Here is a 14,178-nt window from a genome sequence, read left to right on the forward strand (position 1 = left end):
ACAAGAAGATACAATAATGAAAAATACTGTGAGAAGACAGACAGCGAAAATATTCCAGGATAGTTAGATATATTGGATTGATAAGAGTCAATTGCTTTATATTTTGGATAATTAATAGGGGAAAGGCAGTGCTATATTATCTATGCAACCAATCCTGTAGCAAAAGTGTGAAATTATTTCAGGGAGTGGGGAGAGAGATTGGGAAAGGTATATTAATAATATAGCAGTGCTATATTTAATTGATTTACTAAACACATTTGTATGTCACCACAACCAAAAATGACTCAGTAGCTCACGTAAAAAATATGATGCAAAATAAACCCCATGTAAAAATTAAAAATACATCTCCCTACAAAAATAGAAAGAGAATAACACATTGCAATAACAAATCAGGGCAGGATCTCAAAAAAAAGCTAGTTCTTTAAAAACTTGCAGAAAACAGACAGAGAGGGAGATAATCCAATCTCCCCAGGGAGGCTATTTCATAATATTGGCTTAGCAGGGCGGGGTGCGGGGAAGCAGCACCTTCTTCCCCAATCAACTCTAAACTTCCTTAAATAAGTATTTCCCTGAGGTCCTTGGTGCTTTCTGTGCTCGGTGGAAAACTACAAATATTCTCTTCACTAAGTATTTCTGTCATTTTATGTGGACTCTCATTATATTGCTGATTCTATTTTAAAACAATGCTTGGCTTTTATCTCCAGTTATCCTTTCTCCTTAAAATCAAAATCTTCCTGGAATATAAAGAATTAAATTTGAATAAAGAAACACTGTAGTCTGCACATCCACCATAAAGAAAATCAGATTTCCATTGATTTCCTGGACGTTACTGAAAATTGTTATTTTATCCTAAATAGATCTGAAGGACAGATTCTGAAATAACTTCCCTACAATGTCTGAGGTTGATATCTCCATTCCTAACTCATTGTCTACTCATCATAAATATCTTTTAGGAGAAAGCATGGGAAACCCATTAGTAAAATAAGTTTAGAGTGCCAATTTTACATTCCCATTGAAGATGGTTCAGAATTGTGTGCAATTTAAAATAGACCTAGGGTTTCATTGATACTGATATTTAATTGAGCTATTAGTAACTAATAAGTCACATCCAAATAGCATAATAAAAACACAATTTGAAATTGTGAGAGATACAGCAATCACTTGTCCAATAGCAATTGCAATCTCACTGTTAATTTAAAGCTTTAACCCTTTAACCCGATCCCTTTATCATTACATCAGAAAACAATAGCTAAAACTAAACATTATAAATGAGAGGAAATCAAAACAGTGATTATTAATTATTAATAGCTGATAAGCACTGATTCTAAAATGCCCAAATATATTAACAAGATTAAAGATTTGATAGAACTTGATATGATACACTGTCAACTTCATTTCAACACAAACTTAGAAACAGTGATAGATACCACAGGGTACCATTATATGAAACTAGAGCTGTTGATACACTATTACATGCAACCTAAACCAACAAACAAAACTATACTACCAAAGGCATTTTATCATTGGGGAGCCAGTTTGGTATAGTTATTAAGGCATCAGGTTAGAAACTGGGAAACTGGAAGGTTAGAAAATGAGTTCTGGCCCTGCCTATGTCACAAAGCAAGCTATGTGGTCTTTGGCCACAAACTTTCTCTCAGCCTTAGGAAGTAGGCAATGGCAAACCATATATATAGATCTCTTCAAAAATTCCATTTTCTATCATCCTTGCCAATTTCCAAAGCAACAGCTGGAATATCTGAGATTGAAATGGCCAAATGGCAATGTGGGAGAAGAAATGACATCAGAAAAATCTAAGGCTTCCTCCATACCTCTGCCATGTTCCCAGTACAAAAGGAAATTTTGACCAGCCATTGCTCACAATAGGAAGATATTTTCTATTTAAAATATGAAAACAATAAAATAATGATGTTCCTTTTACTACTAAATTTGCCAGAGGTTTCTAATGTGGGAGTATCTGGCCAAGTAAGTAGATTGCTCTACTGTGAATGAGAATAGAGGCTCAAGGTACACATAACGGTCTTTGCATAATAATGGTGCAAAGTAGCATTTACAAACACCAAGTGTTACATTATAATTTTGCAGTGAAAGTTGTATTAATAGAAATCTTACCTCCCATAAATCCCAAGACAAAGGCTAAGCATAGCAAAAAGCAATGAGGAAACAAGCATTAAATCTTTATTATTTCAAACAACATAAAAATGCAAACATACCAAATGGCCCCAAATTTTTAATAATGTTATACATTGAAACTAAGTAATGTGGTTTATAGTTTTGGATAGTCCATTTCAGTAGTAGACTTGAAGGACCAAGTTAGGAACAGATCCTCCTGGAGATAATGATTCTATGTGGTCAGTAGACATTGACCTATTGGCCATGATCAATCAATTTCAGTTCTTTAAATATTTCAGTAGTCAAAAGGAGGAAGATGGCAAATAAGATGGATGGGGTCAAAGAAATGTCCTTCAAAGAAATCCAAGTTACAACTAAATACAATACAAGATGAAGAGTGTTTGCCTATGCAATCATCATGAGCATCTAATTCTCAATGGTATCTAACTAATAATGCTCTATCAGGTATGCCTGATTATTTCAGACTTAACCAAATCTTTAACATTGCAACTTGGCTAAAAACAAACCATTATTCCGCTCTCCAACCCTTTGCACTGTTTGTAATACAAGATAGGATTATTCTAAGAAATAATGGATGTGAAGCTCTTAAATACATTAAATAAACACCAAATATTACTGCTGTTCAACAAGGCATATGCAAGACTCAAGTATGCATTTAGTCACCAAGAAAGTGGTGGGATTCAGCCAGTTCGCACCTATTCATGAGAACCGGTTAACTTTCTAAGTAGTTCGGAGAACTGGTTGTTGGAAGAAATCTCATTTTTCCCCCACTTTACAGGGCTAATCCTGTAAGGAAGGCAGGAACATTCTGGTGTTGTTTCTAGCCTAATCTTTATTGTCCTGCTTACAGAAACTGCTTCTCCAGTTAACCCTTGTTACAGTGTAACAACTGATGTAAAGCGCCCATCGACCTGAGTGACATTGAGTTGGCCATGCCCACCCAGTCACATGACTACCAAGTCACACCCACCCAGCTGGTCATTAGGGCAGAGAACCAGTTGTTAAATTATTTGAATCCCACCACTGCACCAAGAGTTCATCTGTCACACCATAACAATTCTCCCCATAAGAACCCATAAAGTCTCTACTGCCTGGTCATGGAGTGAAGGAATGACAACAGGTAAACCAACCTGAGTAGCAGGTGTGGGTGACTTCCCTACAAGGTTGTTATCTGCTTTAATGGGATCAAAATCCAGATCCAAAAGGCTGGCTCCTTCCTGGAAGGACCCAGGGGCATCAAACTTGGCAGCATTAAAGGGGAAAAAAATCAGTGTTTTTAGACAGTTAAACAGTTTAAAAAATAGATGATATATGGAAGATGTTATCTGCAAGATGAAGGTGCAAAATGTTATATATTAAATATATATTCATATATGTTGGTTGTCCCTAATGTACTTAACACTTCTGCATACAGTAGATCAAATATTCAAGTATTAACATTTTACAAAGCTCAGACCCTGCATTTGTTAGTTCACTGCCCTAGGCTGTCTATTAGATCAATTCCATACACCCAAACAAGAACTCTTTGACTGTCTCAGGCTTCACTGATTCAAATCCTACAATTCCCAGCACAACTGTTGTATTGATACCACTTTTCTCCTTATCTTTTTAAAAAAGTGATTGGATAGCACTTTCTGTGAAAACATCTAATTTAATCTCACAATGTTTCTATACCACCATCTTTTTCTTTCTTTAAAACCTATCTCTGGTAACCCACCATATTTTTCAGACTATAAGACACACTGGTATATAAGACGCACTAAGATTTCGAAGAGGTAAGTAAGAAAAAAAAGTTTTTGTCCTACCCGGTTCCCAGGAGCACTCTGCAGGCTTCAGCAGGGCTGGGGTAAGACAAAAATGTGCTTCATTTTCACAAAAATGGGGGCATTTTTCCCTTCCCCCAGCTTGCTGAAGCCTGCAGAGTGCTTCTGGAAGGAAGGCAAAAATGTCCCGTTTTTTGCTCATTTTTCACAAAAATGGAATGTGGGGGCAGGGCTCCAGGAGGCCCAAAATGACTGTATTTGGTGTATAAGACGCACCAACATTTCCATGCTCTTTTAGGGGGGAGGAAGGTGTGTCTTATACTCCAAAAAATATGGTATTTATCTGAAATGATATAGGGCATCCTGCCTGAGCAGGGGTTGGACTAGAAGACCTCCAAGGTCCCTGCCAAATCTGCATCTGTTTCTGAGTGATTCCTCAACTATTCTACCATATTAAGGCAGTTTCCTTACTGGGTTCTTATTTTGAAATAATAATAAATTACAGAATACCGTAAACATTTAGGTTATATTGCATCCAAGCAAAACAGAAATACCAGCACCCTCTTATTAACAAGCAGATCATGTAATCTTGCCAAGTGATACTATCAAACAATATTTTCATAATACTGCTTAATATAATTCAAAAAAACTAAATCATTTCCTAATTTCTACTGGGTAATACAAAATAATTGTCAACACCAAATCTCTACCAAAAACATAAATATATCAGTTAATGGATATCTGGTATTTTTCAACTAAAGAAATCTAATATTTCTAGATTATTATTTAGCATATTATATAATTTCTCAATTTTTACTTTCTTTATAAAAAGAAGAAAACCCACTGAAATCCATTCAACTGAGATGTTTCCTGTTCCTTCACCTCCACAATATAAGCATCAAACAGTCATAGTTAACCTGTATTTTTCACTTAATGATCCTGAAAACAGTTTCTTTGGAAACAAGGTCCACTTTCTAAGTTTCGTGTATATGAAATAAAATTTTAAAATAAGGTCATAGCCATGCTGGATTCTTACCTGTTGCTTGTACTAGATGTTGAAGAGTCTTTTTTCCTTGACCATTTTCTCTATCTTCCTAAATAATTGACCCCGCTAAAAATAGAAACGTGTCCGTATACCTATCACTCCCCATCCTTATCCACTAAAAATTCAAGTTGTTTTCTAAAGATAGTCTCCAGTTCAAGTATCCTACACTCTGAACCTGTCCCAATCACAATGTTCTGTTTATGTAAGGGATTTTTCACAAATACATACAACACAAAACATGGTATAAAAAATGCATGAGGCATGCTACGGGGAAAGGATAAGAGCAGACAAGGATGGAAAGACTGATCAGTGGCCTACGGCTTTCTCAAACATTAAAGCATGAACAAGTTTTGCAATTGTAATTCCTGAATGGAAGAAATTCTGTCAAAAAAAAGTTCAAATTGTTTATTTTTTAGCCTCAAAATAAAATAGCAACGCTTGCTTGTGTGTTTAATACACAGACATAAATTTGTCTTCTGTCTGTCATTGAGAACCACACTTGATGTGACATGCTTACTCCAACCATATATCGGAGTTTTTAAGGGCTAGAATCTTTGTACATCAGCATATACTTTAGGAAAAATGGCAACCCAGAAGATGTCTTGTTTTTTCCCTCATATCTTTCCCCCACTCTAACTCCCTAACTCTAACTTCAAAAGCTATTTGGACGACAAGTAAAAAAAGACACAGTATCTAAAACTTTTGCCAACTTCTATTCTTATAGCAGTTCACAAAGTTTTTAGATAGAGAAGAGAGTCTTCTAAGTTTCTGCAAGACCTAAATTTAATGAGATAATAAACTAATATCCCAAGTGTAACACTTCGGTCTGCAGAGAGAAAAACAAATGTTAAGTATGTTCACATGAATAAACTGGTCATTTTTTTTCCTTTCTTCTATGGGTTCCCAGTTGAGTTTGAAAGGTCTCTGATACTCATCTGATGCTCACTGCCAGTGTTAGCACAGGGTGATTCCATATTACTCTTTGTCTAGTACTAATTGAGAACTAAAGTTTTACCAAAAAGAGATTGAAAACTTGTTAATCGTCATTTTGTATCTCATTTTCTATCTGAGAGTGAAAAGGAAGTTCTGATCCACCAAGCTATTGAACACTACATGCAGTGTCTATCTGCCTCTGTGGGGTGTCCCATCACATTGGCAACCTGAGGCCTACACTTGCCTTTTCTCCCAAATTCAGGCCTTTCTCGCAAAGTCTCAGTCGTCGAACAGGAGGAAGAGGTAAAAGCCGCAGGCCACCGTGCTGAGGTAGGGAAGGAAGAATGGAGTCAGGAAACATACATTCTAGAGGTGTCATTGATTGCTTTTTATGAATTTTTTTTTAAAGAGCATTTATCACAATGATGAGGAGGAGGAGGAGGATGACAAAAGTTGTGAGAATGAGTCCAGAAAACTGGTCAGGCTGCTTTTTTAATCTCATCATAGTATCTAAAGTTGGGTCATCAAAAAGCGTTTCACCTATTGGTCAGGTAAGTCCAGTGGTGGGTTTCAAAAAAATTTGGAACCTCTTCTGTAGGTGTGGCCTGCTTTCCGGGTCCACTGGTGGAACCTCTTCTAACCAGTTCGGTAGATTTGACAAACCGGTTCTACCGAATAGGTGCGAACTGGTAGGAACCCACCACTGGGTAAGTCCCTTAGAAATTTGCTCTTTAGAGATTAGCTTGGGAGGTCATCAGATTCTGATGGGCTGGTGAATGTTAGCAAATTGTAAAAATAAATCATTGGGCAAGGGAATGACCTCTCTCAATATAATCCCAAAGCTCTGAAAACCATTGGGAGAGAGGACATTTGTGATGGGAAATAATTGGCAAGAAGAACTAGTCAGCCCATGTTTGATCTGAATAAACAAGGAAGGCTGTTAAAAACACAATAAAACTTCAGATTATTCTTGCACAAGCCTTTTAAAAGGCAGTGTCCTGCCCATATATTAGCTCAGAAAAATAGCAGCACAAAATGATCTCAGGGCCACTGCCTTTTAAAAGAAGTCAAACAGGTGGGAACCCCAACTGTTTGGAGTTCCAATTCACACAATTCAACTCCATTCTTTGGGATAGAGGAGACTTAAATGTCAAGAACTTCATTGGTGTAAGGGTTTCTCAAACATTATGGGCCAGAGCTCATCATAAATAAAAATAGTGATTTCCATTAGGGAAAAAAATATAGCACTTTTAATAATTATATATTAAATTATATATAAGGAGCAGTTCCAGTACGGGGATCATTTGAAGTGAGTGTGGTTTAAAAATTTGTTGTCTTATTTTCTATGCTTTTTGCATTCCACTAGATCCCCCCCACACACACACACACTTTTCTCCTATTCAGATCAGAAATTCTGGTGAAGAACACCAAGGAAGAAAGCAGGTGCTCTGTTTATAATATGCTTCCTTCTCTGTTGTGTTTCCAGTTAAGAATCCATCAATGTTTAGGGGTTTCAATTCACTATCCCTTTGGCCCAATTCAAATCCCTTTGACTGCTTACCCTCTGAACAGTTTTCTTGGCTTGACACCTCTAGTAAGGAAAAGAGTGGAAAAGTGGAGGGAGGACAAATAGAAGAGAGGACAAGAGAGGGCAGGGAAGAAGGAGAAGCTAACCTGTGAGGGGGTTGTCACACTGATCTCTGGGACAAAATTGTCATCAAACAGGTTGATGATGTTCTCCTGCTTCATCTCCTTGGATGGAGTGAGTTTTGGAGGTGGTGGCACAGGAGGGCCTTTCCTCAACTGCATGCAAGTGAACACATGGCCACGGCACAAACAGCAACACCCAAAAAACCAGAGACAGGGAACCAGGTTAGCAAAGTAAAAACAGTTGCCCACTCATATTACATACAAAGAGGGTCAGAACAAAAACACATGGCAATAAGAGGAAACAATCACACTCTTCCAAAAAGCTTTGCATCATTAGTTACACTTCAGTCGTGGGCAGGTTTCCCTTCTGCAGAAGAGAAGCGTAACATAATTAATGTGCATAAGATAGGACATGCAAACATATTTAGAGTCTGTACAACTTTCTGGAACAACAAGGTAGGAAATTGCATATTACTTTTTTTTAATGTTCTATGAAGCCAGAGATGCTAGCAGGCCTACATGTGCAGAAATATCTACTTCCATAGAGAAAAGGGTTTCTAACCAGCTTTGACTGATTCCAATGCAGAAGACTCCCAATAATGTAAATCTCAATAATCATTATTATAATGTGGTAATAATGTTGCCAATGGGGTAGTTTAAACATTACTCAATGTTAATTAATAGACATTAGATCTGATTATTTTGGAATCATGACATCACGCAGTAGAAGAAATTAAGCTGGTCTGAGAATCCCTGTTCTCCTAACATCATGGATTTACATCAAGGATTTTGACTTATTTTAGTATCATCAGGTATACAGCATCACATCAATAGGATTGTAATATATAATCAATATGTAATTGATTTTCTCATCTGTACTATAACATTCTTTCTCAGATCTCTTCACAGTGTTAGGTTTCTAAATTCAGTGGGATGAATCTCAGTTCTAGGTAGAATGTCAGAGCAGTAAGTTGATTTTCAAAATTCAAAATAATTTGATTGTTCTAACAATGTTTCTCAGTCAAAATGATATATGTACAAATCTACCATGCCCCGTTTTGTAAGAATAAGCGATTAATCATTGACAAATTTCTATAACTGGTGTGTGCTAGGTCATGGGAAAGGTCAAAGGACAATTCACACAATTTGTACACTTGCTTTTTGGCAATTCTTAGAACTTGATAAGCTTGTTCAAAATTTTACTGCATTCTCTTTTTTCATTTTTCATTTATTCGATCATTTTATTTATGTCGAAGCACAACCTTAAAAGTAAAAACGCAACTGTGCAGAGAAGAAAAAATAATGTGAAAGATAATAGTAACCCCCCCAAAATAAATAATAGATTGTTTTTCAGAATTTTTCAAGAATCTGTGCTGATTGAGCAAAATTTCATGTCTTCTTTAGATATAAACATATGGAATCATATCACCCAATTCTATTTCTAACACTACCTGGGTTATCTAGCAACGATTATATGAATCTTTTTGAAGTCTTTTATAAAATGGATAACAAATTAACATATAGTGTATCCATTTTGGCCCTCCTTGATCTCTTAGTGACCTTCAATACCATCATGATTTTATCCTTCTGGGCCAACTCAAGGGATTAAGGGTAGGAGATATGGTGTTACAATGGTTCCCCTATTTACTCCAGGGTCAGTTCTAGTCAGTGTTGGTAGAAGGAGAGGTTAAGTCTGAAGCCCTCATTTTGCAGTTGTAAATTAACGCTATAAATAAATAAATAAATAAATAAATAAATAAATAAATAAATAAATAAATAAATAGTTTGCCATTTCTATTTTCTTTAATCTCTGTGGCTAAATTCACTCTGTGGCTAAAACCCATGGGATTTTATGGTATTTTTTATCTGCAATAATATGGAGAGCAATGTACAAGTCTGCCCATGGGGAAAGCACTCCAATAATTGTCAGAAGTGATATTTGTGAAATATGTTGTGGGAGTAAAGGCTCTCTTATTTAGCCATCATCTACTGTAAGTCTGGAAGGATCAGAACTCATGTCCCTTTAATGCTAATGTATGTACATACATTAATGCTAATGTATGTATGTATGCATGCATGTAATGTATGTAACATATGTATGCATTCATCTCCCCCCCCTCTCTCTCCCTCTCTCTCTCTCTCTCTCACCCACAGTGCTTCATAGCTTAGTTGATTTCAAATCCTTCCATTGTCTGAAATATCCAGGATTCCAAATGCAACAATTCATTTATAGTGCAACATGAACTGTGGAAATTTGCTTTAAGGAATTTTGCCTCAAGAGTTTCAGGTCTTCTGCTGTTTCCAAAAATAGGATCAGTGAACTTTGCAGCACTTGGACTGTTTTGGGACTTGGAAACCTTAAAAAAGAGTTACCTTCTGTGCTTAAGCTTCTCTGTATTTCATATGAGACAATTTCCCTTGTCTGATCTTCTCTTTCAAGTCTTAGACAAACCTTCAAACTTACACAACTGTGTATTCTTCTCTACTAATTATGTCTTTTGTTCTACAAATCATTGCCCTATCTCTTTCTATTGCAATTTCAGGGAAGAACCTAACCCACAGAATTTCATGTCCCATAGAAAGGTACACATTGCCATTATATCAAAAGAGTGGGTCTGATTAAATTTCATCCGGCATACTCTCCTTCCTGATCCTGTTCTGCTATACCATTCAATGAAAATAAATTCATGTGGAATACGTCCAGTTCTTAGCGGACAAAGTTGCTCGGTTTCGATCGGACTTGGACTCCGACTTTGCAGATCCAGCCGAGGCACAGGGGGATAATCTGGAATACCATCGCTGGGTTGAGTTTCAGGATGTTGCCCCTGGGGATGTGGACAAGGCCATGAGAGCTGTGAGTGCCTCCACCTGTGTACTGGACCCGTGCCCCTCCTGGCTGGTTGCTAACAGCAGGGAGGTGACACGGGGCTGGATCCAGGCGGTTGTTACCGCCTCCCTTCAGGAGGGGGTCTTTCCCTCCGCACTTAAAGCAGCGGTGGTGAGACCCCTCCTGAAGAAACCATCTCTGGATCCAGCCGTTCTTAACAATTACCGTCCAGTCTCCAACCTCCCCTTTGTGGGAAAGGTTGTTGAGAAGGTGGTGGCCTACCAGCTCCAGCGGTCCTTGGAGGAAGCTAGCTATCTTGACCCCTTCCAGTCCGGCTTCAGGCCTGGTTACAGCACAGAAACCGCTTTGGCCGCATTGACCGATGATCTCTGGAGAGCCAGAGATGGAGGCGATGCCTCCATCCTGGTTCTCCTTGACCTCTCAGCGGCTTTCGATACCATCGACCATGGTATCCTTCTGCGACGACTGCGGGAGGTGGGGGTGGGAGGCACTGTTTTGCAGTGGTTCTCCTCCTACCTCTCGGACAGGTCGCAGTCGGTGTTAGTTGGAGGGCAGAGATCGACCCCTAGGCCCCTAACATATGGGGTGCCGCAGGGTTCGGTCTTATCCCCCTTACTTTTCAACATCTACATGAAACCGCTGGGCGAGATCATTCGGCGGCACGGGATAAGATACCATCAATATGCGGACGATACCCAGCTGTATCTGTCCGCCCCGTGCCAACTCAATGAAGCGGTGGACGTGATGAACCAGTGCCTTGAAGCTGTTAGGGACTGGATGAGGGCTAACAAGCTTGTGCTCAACCCGGATAAGACCGAGTGGCTGTTGTGTTTCCCTCCCACTAACTTGGTTAGTGTTCCATCTCTCAGGCTGGGGGGTCAAACATTACACCCCTCAGACAGGGTTCGCAACCTGGGAGTCCTCCTGGACCCACAGCTGACCTTCGACCATCATTTATCAGCTGTGACCAGGGGGGCATTTGCACAGGTTCGCCTGGTGCACCAGTTGCGACCCTACCTGAACCGGGAGGCTCTCACAACAGTCACTCGTGCCCTTGTGACCTCTAGGCTGGAATACTGCAACGTGCTCTACATGGGGCTGCCCTTGAAGAGCATCCGGCGACTTCAGCTAGTCCAGAATGCGGCCGCGCGAGCGATCGTGGGTGCACCTTGGTTCACCCACATAACAACTATCCTCCGCGAGCTGCGCTGGCTACCTGTCGATCTCCGGGTGCGCTTCAAGGTGCTACTTACCACCCATAAAGCCCTTCATGGTAGTGGATCTGGATACTTGAGAGACCGCCTCCTGCCAATCACCTCCTCGCGACCCATTAGATCACATAGATTAGGCCTCCTCCGAGTTCCATCTGCCAGTCAGTGTCGACTGGCAACTACACGGAGGAGAGCCTTCTCGGTAGTAGCTCTGACCCTTTGGAACGATCTCCCCGTGGAGATTCGCACCCTCACCACCCTCCAGACCTTCCGCACAGCCCTTAAAATCTGGCTATCCCGTCAGGCCTGGGGTTAAAGAATGTAACTCACCCCCACCCGAATGGTATGAATGTTGTGTTCTATTTTTAATTATGTATTGTCCTTATGTGTTATTGTTTGTATCCCCCTCCCTTTGAGTTGTAAGCTGCCCTGAGTCCCCCCAGGGAAAAGGGCGGCCTATAAATAAATTTTCAAATACTCAAATACTCAAATACTCAAATGTGCGGCTTCATCTGTGTCAAATATCACTTACCATAAACAGACCTTTTATTTTTAGAGCAGCATGGCTGAATCCCATAAAGGAACTTTTTTCCTAAGTGGGTGGTACTTGTACTTCCATGAATTATTTACTTGAGTTGGCAATCGCAGTGAGAAAACAAACATTAATTAATGTTTATCCCTTCATGTTTATTTCTGTGATAGGGCTAAAGGACTGCAAGGAGATACAATAGTATATATATATATAGTTTGGAACTAGTTTGGCAATAAAAATGACTAACCCATTCCTAACTTTTGAAACTCTTGCCACTCTCATTCTTCTTTTATTTGACGCATCTGCAAGCAACATGATGCCAGAGTTACAACGTTCTTAAAAGAAAGGTCTTGAAAACCAGCCAGCAGTCTTTCACAAGACCAGAGATGTTCATTGCAAAAGAGTAGTATTCTTGCTGTAGGATCACATCCTCTACTAAATCTATATTTAGGTCAGTACTTCCTTTTCATGACCTGGCAATTGATAGTTTGCAGGTGACCATTTTAGGATATGACCTATTTAATGTACAGTAATAGTTTTTTTTTAAAAAAGAGAAATGGCTATCTGATCCCATAAGAACTTTATTATCTGTGTAAGCTTCATTCTCCAGGCCTGCCAATGTTTGCATTCCGAATGTTTTCATTTGAGCATCCTGGGTAGATATTGCAGTATTATTATTCTTTGTTTAAATCAGTTTAAATTCATTGTAATGAAATGGCACTTCATCAGCGGATTCTTGGATATTTATATTGCCATTGTCACAACATTTATACTTGGTCCCGCTGCTATGCAAACAACTGTTAACAAGGATTTTAAATTAGCTAGCTTAGAGGTCATATCGGTTTCTTCTTTTATGGAGCTATTTTATAATGTAATATTATATCTATTTTTTTCATTTTCCAGTTCATCACTTGCAATCTTTCCATGCTTGTCAGAGATTTGCATCCATGGATGTGATTCTACATTGTATTTGTCTTTTGGGGGCATTCATACTCACATTGTCTGCTGCAGCTGTTTTGTTACCTTTTCTGAAAATAGTTGCATGCTTTTCTTTACAGCGTGCACCTGAAGTACTTTACAAAAAGCGGAAATGAACATAAGTGTCTATAAAGTCCCTACATAAAAATTAAAGCAATTTCACATTAATTAGCATCAATTTCACCATTAGGATAGTGAAAAAATACTAATTTCTTCTAGATCTACATAATAGATTTGGCAGCATAATAACTGACTCAATAAAAGATTATCCTTTTGAAATTCACATTTGATAGTCAGTTTCATGTGAGACTTTCCTACAATCACTCTGTGGCCGGGAAGGATTAAGTCCAATTAGTCTCCAAAATACTCTCCTACCCTGAAAGGCATGGAAAGGAAACAAATGTGATAAAATCACAACACCATCAAAATAATTTTAAAACTTTAGTCATTCACCATGCCAAAGAAAATGGTTTTTTTAACAATGCAAATTAAAGTTTTACAAAATTGAGGATAAGGATAATTACAAAAAAAATGACTCAAGGTTGGCAGAGAAAGAGTTAAGGGCATGAATCATGATACAAGTATATTTCTCTGCCATATTAATTTGGATTTTGGCTTTTCACACCAAACCCTACAAATTGCTATCTTATTGCGAATTGTTACATTTTATCCTCAGAGTTTTGGTACTATTAAAAGTTCTTGCAATTGTTCTAATGTGTAAGGTTTGTACATATTCCACTGGATGGGACATAATCTACATCATACCAGTCTTTGGGGAGAATATTATTGTGTTTGAGCTTTTGCATTGTTTTCTCTCCTAGCAATGTTATTTTGTATTTGAATAATGCATCCTTATAATGACAGAACAGTAATTGCTCTGTTTTATTCTTTTATGGTGACAGATATCGTATTCTAGCAAAAAGAACTGGAAGAGAAAGATTTGGTTTTTTTTCAAATTAAATATTTCATACAAGTACACAAAGGTTTAAAAGAGGAGAGTATCTGCAATGCTTAAATATTTTATGCTATTCACAGGAGGGAGAGCATTGTTAATGTCTCTCAAATTT

General features: G+C 38.4%; 1 protein-coding gene across 13 annotated transcripts in view; it reads right to left on the bottom strand.

Moving 5' to 3' along the window:
• The window catches only part of BIN1 (bridging integrator 1), a 133,095-nt gene that overhangs the window by 10,202 nt on the left and 108,715 nt on the right, over positions 1–14,178 (bottom strand). For 5 of the 13 annotated variants that reach the window (XM_087712237.1, XM_087712223.1, XM_087712270.1 and 2 more), the window contains 3 exons: positions 7,567–7,695; positions 3,282–3,392; positions 2,131–2,154 (listed from right to left, as the gene is read on the bottom strand). The exons of 3 other annotated variants lie outside the window; for them this stretch is intronic. In XM_087712237.1, coding sequence (XP_087568363.1) covers positions 2,131–2,154; positions 3,282–3,392; positions 7,567–7,695 — 264 coding nt within the window. Of the gene's footprint in view, positions 1–2,130; positions 2,155–3,281; positions 3,393–6,136; positions 6,218–7,566; positions 7,696–14,178 lie in introns of all 13 variants that reach the window. 5 more of the 13 variants (XM_087712228.1, XM_087712241.1, XM_087712233.1 and 2 more) reach the window with 2 other exon arrangements.

The sequence above is a fragment of the Thamnophis sirtalis genome, unplaced genomic scaffold (assembly GCF_051295495.1).
Source record: "Thamnophis sirtalis isolate CommonGarterSnake01/CBP01778 unplaced genomic scaffold, rThaSir2_p1.2 scaffold_1, whole genome shotgun sequence".
Taxonomy (NCBI): Eukaryota; Metazoa; Chordata; class Lepidosauria; order Squamata; family Natricidae; genus Thamnophis; species Thamnophis sirtalis.